This window comes from Vulpes vulpes, chromosome 1, assembly GCF_048418805.1.
Source record: "Vulpes vulpes isolate BD-2025 chromosome 1, VulVul3, whole genome shotgun sequence".
NCBI lineage: Eukaryota > Metazoa > Chordata > Mammalia > Carnivora > Canidae > Vulpes > Vulpes vulpes.
The window spans coordinates 6,071,218-6,088,317 of NC_132780.1; the positions used below are offsets into that span (position 1 = coordinate 6,071,218).

The following is a 17,100-nucleotide window of genomic DNA, read 5'->3' on the forward strand; positions in this document are numbered from 1 at the left end:
TTGGTATGGATTTGCCTGTTCTAAATATTTCATACAAATGGAATGATAGAATATGTGGACTTTGTGTCTGGCTTCTTTCCCTTATTATGTTTTCAAAGTTTTGGGTCTTGGTTTTTAAGATTTTTAATTATTTGAGAGAGAGAGAGAGCACAAGCAAGGAGAGGAGCAGAGGGAGAAGCAGACTCCCCACTGAGCAGGCAGCCTGATGTGGGGCTCAATCTCAGGACTCTAAGGCCATGGCCCGAGCTGAAGTTAGACACTTAACCAACTGAGCCACCCAGACACCTCTCTTTTTAAGGTTTATCTGTGTTGTAATGTTTCAGTACTTTATTCCTTTATAAGGTTGAATAATATTCCATTGTGCAGATATACCACATTTTATTCATCTGTTCATCAGTTGGTGGACATTTGTGTTGTTTCTACCTTTTGGCTATTATGAATAGTACTGCTATGAATGTTCATGTATAAGCTTTGAATATCTGGTTTCAGTTCTTTTGGGTATATACCCATGAGCAGAATTGCTGGGCCATATGGTAAATCTTGTTAGCTTTTTGAGGAACCATCAAACTTTTCCATAGCAGCTGCACCATTTTACATTCCCTTTTTTTTTTAAATTTATTTAAATAATCTCTGTACTCCAATAGGGTTCAAACTCATGGCCCTGAGATTGAGAGTCATACACTTCCTTTTTTCTTTTTAAAGATTTCATTTATTCATGAGAGACAGAGAGAGAGGAGCAGAGACAGAGGCAGAGGAAGACACAGGCTTCCTGCAAGGAGCCTGATGTGGAACTCAATCCTGGATCCCAGGATCACGCCCTGAGCCAAAAGCAGATGCCCAATTGCTGAGCCACCCAGGCATCCCAAGAGTGATACACTTCCAACTGAGCCAGCCAGGCACCCCTCACCATTTTACATTACCACCAGTGCTGTATGAGAATTCCGATTTCTCTACATCCTTACCAGCACGAGTTTTTTTTATTTTTGCTTTAAATTATAGCTATCTTAGTGTTTGTGAAGTGGTACTATATTGTGGTTTTGACTTGCATTTCCCTAATGGTTAGTGATGTTGAACCTCTTTTCATATACTAGTTGGTAATTTGTATATCTTTGAAGAAATGTGTATTCAAATTTTTTGCCCATTTTTTACTTGGGTTGTTTGTCTTCCTGTTGAATTGTAAGAGTTCTTTATATATTCTGGATACTAGACCCTATTAGATATATGCTTTGCAAATATTTTCTCTCATTTTTTGTTATCTTTTCACTTTTTTTGATGGTATCCTTTGATGTACAGAGGTTTTTAATTTTTTTTTTTTAAATCCCAGGGATCCCATAGGTTTTTAATTTTGATGAAGTCTAATTTATCTATTTTTTTCTTTTGTTGCTTGTATCTTTGGTGTCATAGCTATAAAGAACCATTGCTAAATCCACAATCATGAAGATTTGCTTTTCCTTTAAGAGTTTTATTGTTTTAGGGGCTCCTGGGTGGCTCAGTCAGTTAAAAGTGTCCGACTCTCCATCTCAGCTCAGGTCTTGATCTCAGAGTTAGGATCAGGTCCCATGTTGGGCTCCATGCTGGAGCACTTTAAAAAAAAAAAAAGTTTGGGGGATCCTGGTGGCTCAGCGGTTTAGTGCCTGCCTTTGGTCCAGGGCGTGATCCTGGAGTCCCGGGATCAAGTCCCACATCAGGCTCCCTGCATGGAGCCTGCTTCTCCCTCTGCCTGTCTCTCTATCTATCTCTCTCTCTCTCTCTTCCTCTCTGTCTCTCATGAATAAATAAATAAATAAATCTTCAAAAAAATAAAAAGTTTCATTGTTTTAGCTCTTCCATTTATGTCTTTGATCTCTTTTGAGTTAATTTTTTTTAAAATTTTTTTTTATTTATTTATGATAGTCACACACAGAGAGAGAGAGAGGCAGAGACACAGGCAGAGGGAGAAGCAGGCTCCATGCACCGGGAGCCCGACGTGGGATTTGATCCCGGGTCTCCAGGATCGTGCCCTGGGCCAAAGGCAGGCGCCAAACCGCTGCGCCACCCAGGGATCCCTGAGTTAATTTTTTTTTTAAGATTTTATTTATTTATTCATGAGAGACACACAGAGAGGCGAAGACACAGGCAGAGGGAGAAGCAGGCTCCATGCAGGGAGCCTGATGTGGGACTCGATCCCAGGTCTCTAATATCATGCCCTGGGCTGAGGACAGCGCTAAACCGCTGAGCCACTGGGGCTGCCTCTTGAGTTAATTTTTGTATATACTTGATGCAGAGGTCCAACTTCATTATTTTGCATTTGTTTTGTTTTTTAAGATTTTATTTATTCAGGAGAGACACAGAGAGAGGCAGAGACATAGGCAGAGGGAGAAGCAGGCTCCCTGCAGGGAGTCTGATGCAGGACTCCATCCCCAGATAGGAGTCACACCCTGAGCCAAAGGCAGCTCAACCACTAAACCACCCAGGTGTCCCTAACAACTTTGAGATTTGTTTGTTTGATCAATATTCATTTGAGTATTTGGGATCTCTTACAATTCCATATGAATTTTATTTTTATTTTATTTTTTTAGTTTTTTTTTTCCATATGAATTTTAGGATCATGTTTTCCATTTCTGGGGAAAAGAAAAAAGACTGTTTATCTCCATTGTAATCTTTATTTTCTTCTTCCTTTTAGCTTTTGGTTTAGTTTGCTCTTGTTTTTCTGGTTTCTTAAGGTGAGACATTCTTGATTTAAGATCTTTTTTTTTAAGATTTTTTTTAATTTTGAGAGAGTGCACACACAATGGGAGGGGAACAGAGGGAGGGATAATCCCAGAGGAAGGGAGAATCTCTGGGCCAATTGTGGAGCTCAACATGGGGCTCCATCCCATGACCCCAAGATCACAATCTGAGCCAAAACCAAGAGTTGAACATTTAACTGTGCCACCCAGGCGCATCTGAGATGATGATGATGATGGTGATGATGATGATAACCATTATCTTTTTTTTAAGATGGGATTTTTTTTTAAGATTTTATTTTTTTATTTGAGAGAGAGAAAAAGAAAGCATGGGCAGGGAGAGGGGCAGAGGGAGAAGCAGACTCCTAACTGAGCATGGAGCCCAATGAGGAGCTCAGTCCCAGGACTCTGGGGTCATGACCTGAGCCAAAGACAGACACTTAACCAACTGAGCCACCCAGACGCCTGTTTTAAAAAAAAAAATTTTTTTTTTTTTTAATTCATTAGAGAGAATGAGCTAGGGAGGGGCAGAGGGAGAAGCAGATACCCTGCTGAACAAGGAGTGGACTCAGGACTCTGGGATCATGACCTGAGCTGAGGTAGACACTTAACCAACTGAGAACCCAGGAGCCCCAATCTGCTTTTTTTTTTAAAGATTAAAGATTATTTATTTATTCATAAGAGACACAGAGAGGCAGAGACATAAGCAGAGGGAGAAGCAGGCTCCGTGCAGGAAGCCCAATATGGGACTCGATCCCAGGACTCCAGGATCACATTCTGAGCCTAAGACAGACACTCAACTGCTGAGCCTCCTAGGCGTCCTGTCAACCTGCTTTTCTAATGTAGGCATTTAGAGCTGTAAGTTTCTCTCTGAGTGTTTCTTTTGCTGCATGCCATGATTTTGGTATATGTGTTTTCATTTTCATTTGTCTCACAGTATTTTCTAATTTCTCTTTGATCGCTTCTTTGACCCATTGATTGTGTAAAAGTGTATGGTTTAATATTTATGTATTTGTTAATTCTCCAAATGTCCTACTGTTATTTGTAATTTCATTCCAATTGTGGTTGGAGAAGATATCTTGTATGATTACAGTTTTTTTAAATGTATTGACTTATTTTGTTACCTAATGTGTGGTCTGTTCTGGAGAATGCTCCATGTTCACTTGAGAACATGGATTTTGCTGTTATTGGGTGGCATAGTCTTTATACATTTGTTAATCTGTTTGGTTTATAGTGTTTTTTGCAGGCCTCTGTTTCCTTTTTTTTTTTTTTTTTTAAGATTTTATTTATTTATTCATTCATGATAGTCACACAGAGAGAGAGAGAGAGGCAGAGACACAGGCAGAGGGAGAAGCAGGCTCCATGCACCGGGAGCCCCACGTGGGATTCGATCCCGGGTCTCCAGGATCGCGCCCTGGGCCAAAGGCAGGCGCTAAACCGCTGCGCCACCCAGGGATCCCTGGCCTCTATTTCCTTATTGATAATTTCCCTAGAGCTGTCTTTTTTTTTTTTTTTTTTTTTTTTTTTTTTTAAGATTTTATTTATTTATTTATGAGAGACAGAGAGAGAGAGAGGCAGAATCACAGGCAGAGAGAGAAGCAGGCTCCATGCAGGGAGCCCGATGTGGGCCTCCATCCCAGGACTCTGGGATCACGCCCTGAGCCCAAGGCAGATGCTAAACCGCTGAGCCACCCAGGGATCCCAAAACTTTTTTTTTTTTTTTTTAAGGATTTTATTTATTCATGAGACACAGAGAGAGGCAGAGATATAGGCAGAGGGAGAAGCAGGCTCCCTGCAGGGAGTCTGATGTGGGACTCAGTCCCCAGATAGCGATCACACCCTGAGCCAAAGGCAGATGCTTAACCAACTGAGCCACCTAGGTTCCCCCTCTCCTTCATGTTTATTTGTTTTTATTTTTATTTTTTAAGATTTTATTTATTTATTCATGAGAGACACAGAGAGAGAGAGGCAGAGACACAGGCAGAGGGAGAAGCAGGTTCCATGCAGGGAGCCCGATGTGGGACTCGATCCCTGGTCTCCAGAATCGCCCTGGGCCGAAGGCGGCGCTAAACCGCTGAGCCACCTGGGTTGCCCACTCCTTCATGTTTAAAGGGTAGTTTTGGAAGGGAGAAGAAATGTGTGGGAAATATCGGAAAGGGAGACAGAATATAAAGACTCCTAACTCTGGGAAACGAACTAGGGGTGGTGGAAGGGGAGGAGGGTGGGGGGTGGGGGTGAATGGGTGACGGGCACTAAGCGGGGCACTTGACGGGATGAGCACTGGGTGTTATTCTGTATGTTGGCAAATCGAACACCAATAAAAAATAAATTTATTATAAAAAAAAATAAAGGATAGTTTTGCGAGGTACAGAATTCTTGGTTAACAATTTTTTGTCTGTAGTACTTTAAATATGTTGTCCCTGCCTTCTGGTTTCTATGGTTTCTGTTGAGACACCAACTGTTAATTTTATTGAAGATCCTTTGTATGGAATAAGTCATCTATCTCTTGTTGCTTTCAAGATTTTGTCTGGCTTTTGGCTTCAGTAATTTGTGATGTGTCTTGACATGAATCTTTTTTAGTCTGTTTATCCTGCTTGGAGTTTTTTCAGCTTCTTGTGTTGATACATGTCTTACATCAAATTTGAGAAGTTTTAGCCTCTATTTTTTTCAAATATTTTCAAATATTTTTTTGTGCCTCTTTCTTTCTAGACTTCTATGTGTGTATGTTGATGTTCTCTGTGGTCTTCTGTAGGTTCCTTAGGTTCTAATCATTTTTCTTAAAATTTTTTCATTCTGATCCTTAGACTGGGTAATTTCAATTGACCTATTTTTACTTCACTGATTCATTCTTTTGCTCACTAAATTTGCAGTTGAACCCTACTGAATTTTTATTTTAGTTATTATACTTTACAGCTCTAGATTTCTATTTGGTTCCTTTTTTAATTTTTTTTTTGATATTCCATATTTGATGTGACATTGTTCTTCTGGTTTCCTTTAGTTCTTTGTCCACAATTTCCTTGATCTTTTTCAGTATTTTTAAGACAGTTGATTTAAATTCTTTGTTTAATAAGTCCAATCTGGGCTTCCTCAGGCAGTTTCTCTTAATTTTTGTTTTCCTATGAATGGGCTGTGCTTTCTTCTTTTCTTCTCTTTCATTATTTTTTTGTTGAAAACTGGGTATTTTGACTATTATAATGTGATGACTGGCAATCAAATTCTCCTCCCCGCTAGGGTTTGTTATGTGGGTTGTAATTGTTTAGTGATTTTTCTGAACTACTTTTGTAAAGATTGTATTCTTTTTCATGTGTGGTCACTGAAGTCTCTTTTCCATTATCTGAGTAGTCAGCTAATGATTTTACAGTAGTTTCCTTAAATGTCAAAATTCAGCAGCTTCTTTCTTTTTTAAGCTCCTCCTGGTTATTGTAAGTTAGATTCGGGGTTCTGAAAAAGTTGATTCTGATAGTTTTTTTCCAGCTTAAGATTGCTTTGGTGGAGGGATAGTTTTTGGAGTTCCCTACTGTGCCATTTTCAGTGATGTCACTTGACCCATATTTATTCTTTGTTCTACAAGTAACAGATATTTACATACAGATATTTGTTGACATCTCCAGTTGTTTTTGTAGTTCAGAGTTCATTCTTTGGAAGACTTGTCAGGAACGGTTCATGAGCCACCCAGGCATCCTTTATTTCTGGTTTTTCTAATTGTGATTTAGGTTGCTATCCATATCTCAGATCATTTTCTTAATGTCTTCTAGCTTATCTTGAAATAGTAAGTTACAGTTTTGATTTGTTTTGTGGAAATATGTTTCTGGTGTGCTTTCTTTCTTTTCCTTTTATTTTAACTTTGTTTGGGACTTGAGTTTGGTCCTTTTTTTGTTTTCCTTTTTATGTAATACTGGTTTTTCCGAATTTTTAGAAGTTGGTATAGTTTGTGGCGTGCCTGGCATGAGACTTCATCTGGGATTGTGAGGTTGAGCTCCATCTTGGGTATAGACATTCCTTAAAAAACAAAACAAAACACAGAAGTTGGTGTTCAGAACATTTCCTACTTCTCAGGAAAAGATTCCATCTTCCATGATTTTTATACTGTTTAAAAAAATATGGCAGCTTGCCTTTTGATATTTCCTTGTTATGTTCCTGTTTATGTGTACCTCTACTCTGTTCTAAGCCTTCCCTTTACTCTGGCTCTCCTGGCTCTCTCTTGATCAGTTTTGTTTCCACTCAATAGTTTGCCCTCAGGATAGGCCTTTGTCCTCAAAGAGAGCCCTGGCAGGTCAGTTTTGAGTTTATGGGCTTCACTGCTCCGGACTTCTAAATGCCAAACCTGGCACTCAATTACTATTGAAGAAGATGAAACCCTCCTGATTTGATTCACATCTCAGCTCCTAAAAGCTCCCTCACTGACCTAGCAATATCAACTATTTCTTCAAACTCCCCTTCAGACCTAACTGCCAAACCTTGCAGTTAAACTACTATTGGAGAGGGTAAAACCCTCCCAATTTAAACTGTTCAGTTTGGCCTGTTGTACCTTCCCATGAATACCTGTTGGCTACTTTGGGTTATCCTTTGTTGGATCTGTCAGGGTCTTCATTGCTTCCCTCTACTTTCTCTCATACACATGTTGATGATGTGTAGATCTTATGACTAGAGATAGTTTGTCCCTACCTGCTTATCTTTCGGGAGTTAAGAGGATATCTTATCACCTAGTTTTGCTGTATTGTTGTTCATGTGGTTTTGGTCACTCATTTTTATGTGGGGATTTTTAAAATTTAATCATTTGGAAAGTGCATGTGTGCGAGTTGGGGGAGGGACAGAGGGAGAGAATCTTCAAGCAGACTCAAGCTGAGTGCAGAGTCTGAGGCAGGGCTCGGCCCTATGACCCTGAGATCATGACCTGAGCCAAAACCAAGAGTCGAATGTTTAACCAACTGAGCCACCTAGGTGCCTTGTGTGGGTTTTTTAGATTAAAAAAAAATCTATGCTGCTGCTATTATCATCTCAGAACTCAGTATTCCATATTTTGAAATTCCTTTATATGTTATTTCTCTGACTCTGAGCTGTATTTTGTTTTTAGAAATAGTTCTGTCTTGTTCTTTTTCAGGTTTGCTTGGTTATTTTTTCTAGTTTATGGTTGACTACTCTTACTTTTGTCAAAGTTCTTCTATTTCTTTAAACACATTAAACAGAGTTATTTTATTTTTTATTTTTTTATTTTTAATTTTTTTTTTTTTTTTTTTTTTTTTTATGATAGAGAGAGAGAGGCAGAGACACAGGCAGAGGGAAAAGCAGGCTCCATGCACCGGGAGCCTGATGTGGGATTCAATCCCGGGTCTCCAGGATCGCGCCCTGGGCCAAAGGCAGGTGCCAAACCGCTGCGCCACCCAGGGATCCCTAAACAGAGTTATTTTATATTCTGTCTGATTTTCCAGTATTTGAAGGTGGACTGTTTTTTCTGCTGCTTCTTGCCCATGGTACCTTGTTTCCTTTTTTGCTTAGTGATTTTTGACTGGGCTGCCCATTTGCCTTGGAAATTTATGTGTGAGGATGTTTCATGACCTGGGCTGAAGATGGTGCATGGACAACATATGGTAGCATGTAGTGTCCTTTTTTTCTTGTTTATTTTTAACATAGAAGACATTACACTATGCCTATTTATCTGCAACATGCCTTTTTTTTTTTTCACCAAAATACAATAGAATATCCCAGTGCTGTCATGGAAATGGTTGTAATGAATCACTCTTTGCCTTATTCTCTGGGAACTGTAGGTGTATCCTGAGTTTGAAGATCAGAGAGCTTGTCTGCCATCAGGATCTTTTCTTACTTGTTCCTCAGACAACACCATCCGCTTTTGGAACATGGATAGCAGTCCCGACTCTGAATGGCAGAAGAATATCTTCAGTAACGTGAGTGGCTTAATTGTGAACCATATTTTAGGAGGAACAGAGATGTACTTTAAGCTAGGATAGAGGGGTAGGAGAAAATCCTATGGACCTTGGTGTTAAGCTTCCCTGGATGCAGGGACCAGGAAGCACTCTGTGTCTCCCTCTCTCGTTTCTCTCTCTCTCCTTTCTTTTTCTTTCTGAAGTAGCATGGTCTCTCCTCTCGGCTTCTCTCTTCTAGTCAGCTCCTGCCCTCCAGGTACGTGTCAACACAGCTACTCCAGGCAACTTGCCATATTCAATAGAAATGAAATTGTTCCCTAAGTGTTAAGTCAGAACTTCCTGGAAGAGCACCTGGTGGACCAAACCAGGGAGAGGCTTCCCCTGTCTACCTTGCTGCCAAACTGTGAAGCCTTGGGTAAGGGTGCTGGCAGGACCCCAAAGAGAGCCATGATGGGAGGATATAGAGAAAACTTTGCTGAAGAAATAGTTGATATTGCTAGGTCGGTGAGGGAGCTTCTCTTAGGAGCTGAGATGTGAATTGTGCATTCATCTTCTCTGCAGATGCTTATTAAGATCTGCGCTATGGGGCAGCCTGGGTGCTGGGTGGCTCAGCAGTTTAGTGCCGCCTTCAGCCCAGGGTGTGATTCTGGAGACCCAGGATTGAGTCCCGCATCAGGCGTCCTGTATGGAGCCTGCTTCTCCCTCTGCCTTTCTCTCTCTCTCTGTGTGTCTCTCATGAATAAATAAATAAAATCTTAAAAAAAAAAAAAAAAAAGATGTATGCTAAGCGCTGTGCAGTGAACTAGTAACTGCACAAATTATGGTATAATCATTTTTAAAGATTTTATTATCTGAGAGAGAGAGAGAAAGAGAATAGGCAGGGGAGGGGCAGAGGGAGAAGCAAACTCCCCACTGAACAGGGAGCCCAACGTGTGGCTCCATCCCAGGACCCCGGGACCGTGACCTGAGCCAAAGGCAGTTACTTAATTGACTGAGCCGCCCAAACACCCCATAAATAATCATTTAAAAAAAATATTTATTTGAGAAGAAGAGTGATAAAGGGCAGAGGGACAGAATCTTCAAACAGACTCCTCACTGACCGCAGTGCTCAGTCTCACAACCCTGAAATCATAACCTGAGCCAAAATCAAGAGTCAGATGCTTAACCCACTGAGCCGCCCAGGCGCCGCCCCTATGATATGATCACAAGCATGATAATCGCCATGAAAGAAAATTGCGAAATGCTAGTAGGATATATAAGTGTCATCTGATTTTATCTGTGGTGTCAAGGGCAGCTTCCTAGAGGAAGAGGCAACTGAGATATGGAGGATTGGAATGAGTAAAGAGGGGAGGGGAGAGTGTCCAAGCCAAGGGACTAGCCCGTGCAAAGGTCCTGAGGTGGGAGTCTGATGAGTTGAAAAACCTGAATGGTCAGTGTGGCTGACCCTTATGCAGGGTGTGTATAGCAGGTGCCCCTTTACTCCCCTCATCCCCTTCACCTAGTATTACTACCTTCTTTTCCATACCTGTGATATGTTACATTTAGCTGCATACAACAGAAAAATCCAAAATAAGAGGTAAACGTTTGGTTTTCTGACTCCTAAATAGCCTGAAGTCCAAGCTGTTTTGGCAGCTACAGGAAGTCCTTAGAGACCCAAGAGCCTTCAGCTCTCCACTCTGTCATTTTGGAATAGCCCTTGACCTTGTCATCCAATATGGCTGCTAGAGCTCCAGGTAGAAGAACAAAGGAAAAGGAAGCAGAAGGGTTCTCACTTGTTTTATATCTCATTGACCAGAGTTTATTCACAGAGCCTCATCTAGCTGCAGGGGAGGGTAGGAAACAGTTATTCTCAGTAGAGAAGGTTAAATTTGGAGTTCTGGGGGCTCCTGGGTGCTCAGTGGTTGAGTGTCTGCCTTTGGTTTGGGGCGTGGTCCCGGGGTCCTGAGATTGAGTCCCACGTCGGGCTCCCTGCAGGGAGCCTGCTTCTCCCTCTGCCTATGTCTGCTGCTCTCTGTGTCTCTCATGAATAAATAAATAAAATAATAAAATATTTTTTAAAAAATGGAGTTCTGTTACTATGAAGAATGAGAGCATGGCTATTGGGAGACAGAATTGCAGATGTGCTTCAGACCTTCCCAGAGCACTGACCTCAGCCCTCTCCTCCCTGCAGACCCTGCTGAAGGTAGTATATGTAGAGAATGACATCCAGCACCTGCAGGACATGTCCCACTTCCCAGACCGAGGGAGTGAGAATGGAATACCTGTGGATGTGAAGGCTGGGGTCCGAGTCATGCAGGTCAGTCCTGATGGCCAGCACTTGGCTTCAGGTGACCGAAGTGGAAATCTGAGGCAAGTGAGCCCTGGCAGATGACTAATGTACACTTCCCAGCTCAGGCTTGGGTCCTGAGGGTGGTGTGAAGGAGCTTTGACTTGGGCACCTCTGCTTCCCCACTGAGAATGAGGGACTGTGAATGGCAGTCTGGAAACCAGCCATCCCTGAGAACGTAAGCTAAGCAGTGTCTTCCAGAGGGCTGAGATAGTGTAGCTCCAGGGCCTCAGCAGCTGGGGCTTGCGAATGGTGCCTGCATTGTAGATGGGCAAACTTGCACAATTGCAGGCTAGGGTGACACTTTTACCAGCCATGTGATACTGGTGCTGAATAGTCAGAGGGGATGCCAGCTGGGGCATGAGGGGTCCTGGTGGCGCAGGAGGGGGGCCAGGAGGATGGGACATTGGAGAGCTCAGGCTGTTTACCCCCACTATGAGATTTTTTTAAGATATTACTGGCCCAGTAGCTGCTGACAGAATATGATGGCTCTGACCCCCTGGGTGCCGAGGCCGTTGAGGAATGGAAGGCCGTTGAGGGGGGGAAGGTAGAGAGCACATGCTCCATGTGGCCTGATGCTGCATCAACCAACGTAGTCATTTCACCCACCTCTGATGCAAGTGCTGGTATTAGCTCCATGTCCAGATAGGTTAATGAGGCAGGAGAGGCCGGTGGCTAAGCTAAGGTCACACAGCTAGAGTGGAGGACCTGGGATAACTGGCTCTTGTATCATCCTAGATAGCCTGTAGGTGGTTTGATTTCATTTGGAGAGAACGAGGAAAGTTTAGATTTGAGAGTCTTTAAGAATGAGAGATTGTAGTGAAGTATTCCCCACCCAGAGGTCCTATCCTTAGTCTGACCTCTGACCTCTGACCCCCAGCCCCTCCCCCACCCCCAGGGATCTCCTCTGACACCACCCTGCTCCACTCCTCTTCCCCCAGAGGACTATCCTAGACCTGGCCCATGGATCCATAAGGGTCTGGGTGCCCACTCACTGAGGTGGGCAAACCATTCTCAAACCTTTGAGAAAGCAGGTTTCTAGAGGAAAAGAATGGTTGGGCATCTCTCGACTAGCTGGCCAGGGCAGGGAGTCCCCCATGTTGCCTCGCGGGCAGCTCTGACATTCTCTAGCAGTGGCAGAGCACCTAGAGCCGAGGGGCGGGGGCTCTGGGTAGGGTACAGTGGACAGTATGTCTCCCAGGATCCACGAGCTACACTTCATGGATGAGCTGGTCAAAGTGGAAGCCCATGATGCTGAGGTGCTGTGCCTGGAGTACTCCAAGCCTGAGACAGGTAAACCTATACAGGGTAGAAGGGGGAAGGCAGGGGAGCAGGGCCCCTCAGCAGAGCCATAGAAACAGGTAGTTGATGTCTGATGGGGCTGTGTAAGCGCCCCTGTTGCTGGGCCCTGAGTCAGGGTAGCTGGGATTCTAGAATACAAGAATCTGGAAGGCAGGACTGGGCTGGACTTGCTGGCCCTAGTTCTCAGCGCCCCAAACAGCGCTCAGGTTAAAGAGGTGAGTGCTGAATGAAAGAATGTATGGATGAGCTCATTCTCCACTGGAAAAGATAGATCAACAGTTATAGATCACATATCAAACATATTATTTTGGAAAGTTTGATACCTACAGAAAAATCGCATGAGTACTAGAATGAATACCCATGTTCTTTTCACCCAGATTCCTCAGGGTTTTTTTCTTTTCAATTCTGTATGACCCTATAACTGTGTGTATGACTTAATCTGCTTCCCCATCTCCATTTCTGTCTCTATGCATGTGTGTGTACATATACTCATGCTAATAGAATACTAGCATATCCATTTCTTTTTTTCTGCTGATTTCTTTGAGAGTAAAGACATGACCTTTCACTCTCCAGTGGGTCTGTGAGCATTTCTTAGCAATGAGGACATCCATTTACATGGCCATGTGCACATCAGTTGTGGAGGTTTCACTTTATCCTATAGTCCTCCCTTTTGTGGTCTTTATTCCTATTTTACAGGCTGTCCCAGTATTGTCCTCTATAGCACCTTTCTTTTCCAGTCCAGGTTCACACTTGAGTTTTCATAGCTCTTTTGTCACCTTTTTTCTGGAACATTTCCACAGCCTTAATTTGTCTTTATGACTTGGCTTTCTGCAGAGTATAGACCAGTCATTTTATGGAATTTCCTTCGATTTGAGTTTGTCTGTTTTCATCATGATTTCATTTCGCTGATACATTTTTGGCAGGAATAGAACTTAGGTGGAGTCGTGTCCTGATACGTTAGCAATTGTCCCATGCTCTTTCCTCCTCCATTTCCTCAAACACCCTGTTCCCCCATCCTCTGCAGTTCTTTAGATCTGTCTTCATTCAGTGCATCCTTCCCAAGCTCTCCTCTGCCTCCAGTCATGTATTAGCCCTCAGACATGCCAGGCGACCAGGGTACCACTGTCTGAGGGGCGTACTGGCAGAAGTGTGGTCATCAGTAAGACCTGGTCGAGACCCAGAGAGCCAGAGCTCAGGGAGTGAGGGAACAGTGTTCCGGGGAGCCTGAGAAGTTGACAGGGCTTCACATGGGAAGCCAAAGAGTTGGACTTGACAGGAAGGAGCTCTGGGCTCTGCTAGGATATCTGCTATGGGTACAGGTGGCAGAGCGTCCGTATGTACGTGAAGATTCATCCTCCTGAACTGGTGCCATGGGGTGTGAAATGCCAGGGTTTGGGGGCCCTGAGGCAGGACTACAGATAGCTGAGGAAATTGTCCCTTCCTGGGTTTGGGGCAAGTTGGCTGCAGTTACAGAACCAAAGACCCCTTCTTCAAGGCTGGGGAAGCCCAGTCTCATTGCCGTGTGGGAGGCCAAGGCATTGAGCAGCCTCCTGGGAACCCAAGGCTACCCTGTCCACTCACAGGGCTGACCTTGCTGGCCTCAGCCAGTCGGGACCGACTGATCCATGTACTGAATGTGGAGAAGAACTACAATCTGGAGCAGACCCTGGATGACCACTCTTCCTCCATCACAGCCATCAAATTTGCTGGTGAGCCCCTCCCTTCCTGCTTCCTCCGCCTTGTTTGGCATGCTCCTTTGGCTGCAAGTAACAACAGTAAGACTCCCTTTAGCTTAAACAAGAGGGGAAAGCAAGCTCTGGATTCAGGCCCAGCTGGATCCAAAGATTGGTTGGTTGGTTGGTTTGTTTATTTAACCTTTCAAGACTGCCTCTGTCAGCTGTGCCTTTCTGTGATGGGCAGCATCTTGGTTATCACTGTGCCACTGAAAAGAGATTTTCCCTCTTCCTGTCTATTTTGGCAGAAATTGGGAGCTGACTTCCCTTGTGCTGGCTTGAGGCATCTGCTCTTTTCAGAACAGCTCTCAGTGCCAGGGCTTTGGGATGTTTTCTTGGACCAGGTCTGACTCATGCACCCCCAGCCCATATCTGCCTCTGCCTCCAATCCAGGAGGACCGGAATTAGATGAATGTTGCTCCCCTAAAGGAAACCAGGGTGCCAATCCTGTGAGAGGGCAGGGTGGGCACTGGTGACCTTGGCAGAAAAATAGGTGACCATGAAAATTGCTGGAAGCTAACTCTGTGCTGGGGAGGATCCTCGCACTTACAGCTGGAGTCACAGAGCCAGTGCTTGCAGGCTTAGGATATTGTGTAGGGCTGCTGACAAAGCCCACACTCAACTAGGAAATCAAAGGGATTTTCTCTAGACTCAAAGGATTCAGTATAGAGGTCCTTGGCCCTAAAGGATTCCAAGGGGAGGGGAGGTGGGTCCTGTAGGGTTAACTGATCGAACCCAAGAGCATATTCAAAATGATGTTCCAGAAGAATATATTCATGGAGAGAATATACCCATGTACTTTTCTAAGTTCTTGACTATGAAGAGGTTTTTTTTACTTGTAATCTTATGACTGAGAATGTACTACTGTCCCTTGGTCCTCCCTACTTCCTGCCCTACCTCTCTGTAGCTAAAAGAAGTTAACAATGTTTGATGTGTCGATGAAGACAGCCAGATTTGATCAGCTAAAACTTCTCAGACATCTTTAAAAACCTATTCGTTCCATGGGATAGAGTTGGAATAAGTCAGCAAGTCTAGCAGTTTGGCCACCAGTGACCTCAGCTTTAACAAACAGTCTGGATCCGAGAGCAGTGATGATGACCCAAGGGGTAGCCCAGGAGTTGGTCCTTAAGGCCACCTTCTGCATTACAGGGTGTAGGCTTTATCAGAGTTCCCAGCCAGTCTGACAGGACATGAATCCTAAACCCAGCTTTTGGGTGCTCTGTTCCAGCTGGGCTATGCTCACAACACGGACAATTTTATTGTCAGTATAAACTGGACTCTAGCTGGTCGAAACCTGATGGTGCTGCCATGCTAAAAAAGGATTCGGTCTTTAACAGTGTTATCTGAAACATATCCAAACAAATGAATACAATATGCGTAGTTTGCAGAATAATACATTGAACTTCCCCATCAAGGTTCATAATCAGTGGGTATGAACTAGAACAGACATACCTATTGTTTATAACCAGTGACTGTTCTGATCGCTTGTGTTCTAACATTGCTAAGCATGTGGGCTCCCCACCCCAGGTTAAGAAGCAGAACATTACCAGTAACTTGCAGGCCTCTCTGGGTCCTTCCCAGGTCACGCTCCCTCCCCCACACGGGACTCACTCCCTTCTGTGGGCCAGTGACTCCTGCTTGAGTTATATCTTGTGTGTCAGGCCTGAGTTTCTCCGGTATCCTGCCATGAAGCAGCGGGTCTGTGGTACCAGGGCTCTAAGTGTTTTATATCTGTTCTGTCTTTACATCCTCAACACAACACCTGAGGTATTTGTGCTGTTATTATTCTAATTCTATAAAGAAAAAAGAAGAAAGGCAAGAATATTTATAGTGCTAACCAGGTGGCAGCCACTGTTCCACAGGCTTCACAGAACTCCATGGGGTGGGGACTGTCAGGCCCTTTGTCTTTCTGACATGGCTTTCTGCAGGGTATAGACCAGTCATTTTATAGAATTTCCTTCAATTTGAATTTGTTTTCGTCACAATTTCATTCCGCTGATACATTCTTGGCAGGAATAGAACTTAGGTGAGGTCATGTCCTGACACATTAGCAATCTGGCCTGTTGGAATCAGAGGCATGGAGAGGAAGCCAGGGCTCAGAGCACAGTGGTTAGCCAGAAAATGCCTGGGTCTAATCCTGACCCTGTCCCGACTCTCCGTGTGCCCTGAGACCAGGACTGTGTGACTCTAAGCCCCTGGGTTCACATTTGTACAATGGAGTGAGCTGTGAGCAGTCAAGGGGGAGGCACCTATGTTATGGGGCCTGGCCTGATGTATGTGTGGATGCTCTGATTGCTCATGATGGCATGAACCTCCCAGCAGTCTACCTGTCTCCACTTGTCCCCTGCTTTGGTCCCGCCTCCCCTCTGTCACCCAAATCACCTTTCCAAATCCCAAATCAGACGTGGTGCCCGTTCTGTGTCCCTGGCCTGTTTCCCTCTCTGCCCTTGGTCTTCAGAGACCTGCCATGCCACTGCTCTATCTGTACCACCTCATGCACACAGCTCACATCTTAGGATACTACTTGCACCTCCTCCAGGGATCCCTCCCTGATCCCGCAGCAGAGTTCCCTTGCAGTAAGTTTCCTAACTAGGGACCCTGACCCCAGTCAGGCTCAGCAGTGGCCCAGCCTTGTCTAATGTACCACCTCTTTCTCCTCCAGGCAATAGAGACATCCAGATGATCAGCTGTGGGGCTGACAAGAGCATCTACTTTCGCAGTGCCCAGCGGGTAGAGTGGGTTTCCTCCTTAGGGGTGGGGAGGGAAGCTTGTCATGGGTGTCCTCTGAAGGCTCTGCCTGTCCTGCCAGACCTCAGATGGACTACACTTTGTCCGTACCCACCATGTGGCAGAGAAGACCACCTTGTATGACATGGACATTGACATCACCCAGAAGTATGTGGCTGTAGCCTGCCAGGACCGCAATGTGAGGTAAGGAGCTGCCCTGGGCTCTTAGTCGGCCTGGCCTGGTTTTTTTTTTTTTTTTTAAGATTTTATTTATTTATTCATGAAAGACATGAGAGAGAGAGGCAGAGACACAGGCCAAGGGAAAAGCAGGCTCCATGCAGGGTGCCCGACATGGGACTCGATCCCAGGTCTCCAGGATCATGCCCTGGGCTGAAGGTGGCGCTAAACCGCTGAGCCACCTGGGC

At 44.3% G+C, this 17,100-nt stretch overlaps 1 protein-coding gene across 1 annotated transcript in view; it reads left to right on the forward strand.

The window, feature by feature from the left end:
* The window catches only part of WDR62 (WD repeat domain 62), a 48,880-nt gene that overhangs the window by 16,763 nt on the left and 15,017 nt on the right, over positions 1 to 17,100 (forward strand). Inside the window, exons 10-15 of the mRNA XM_026009940.2 lie at positions 8,471 to 8,608; positions 10,758 to 10,936; positions 12,115 to 12,206; positions 13,799 to 13,924; positions 16,611 to 16,678; positions 16,758 to 16,879. Of these exons, the coding sequence (XP_025865725.2) occupies positions 8,471 to 8,608; positions 10,758 to 10,936; positions 12,115 to 12,206; positions 13,799 to 13,924; positions 16,611 to 16,678; positions 16,758 to 16,879 (725 nt within the window). The remainder of the gene's footprint in view (positions 1 to 8,470; positions 8,609 to 10,757; positions 10,937 to 12,114; positions 12,207 to 13,798; positions 13,925 to 16,610; positions 16,679 to 16,757; positions 16,880 to 17,100) is intronic.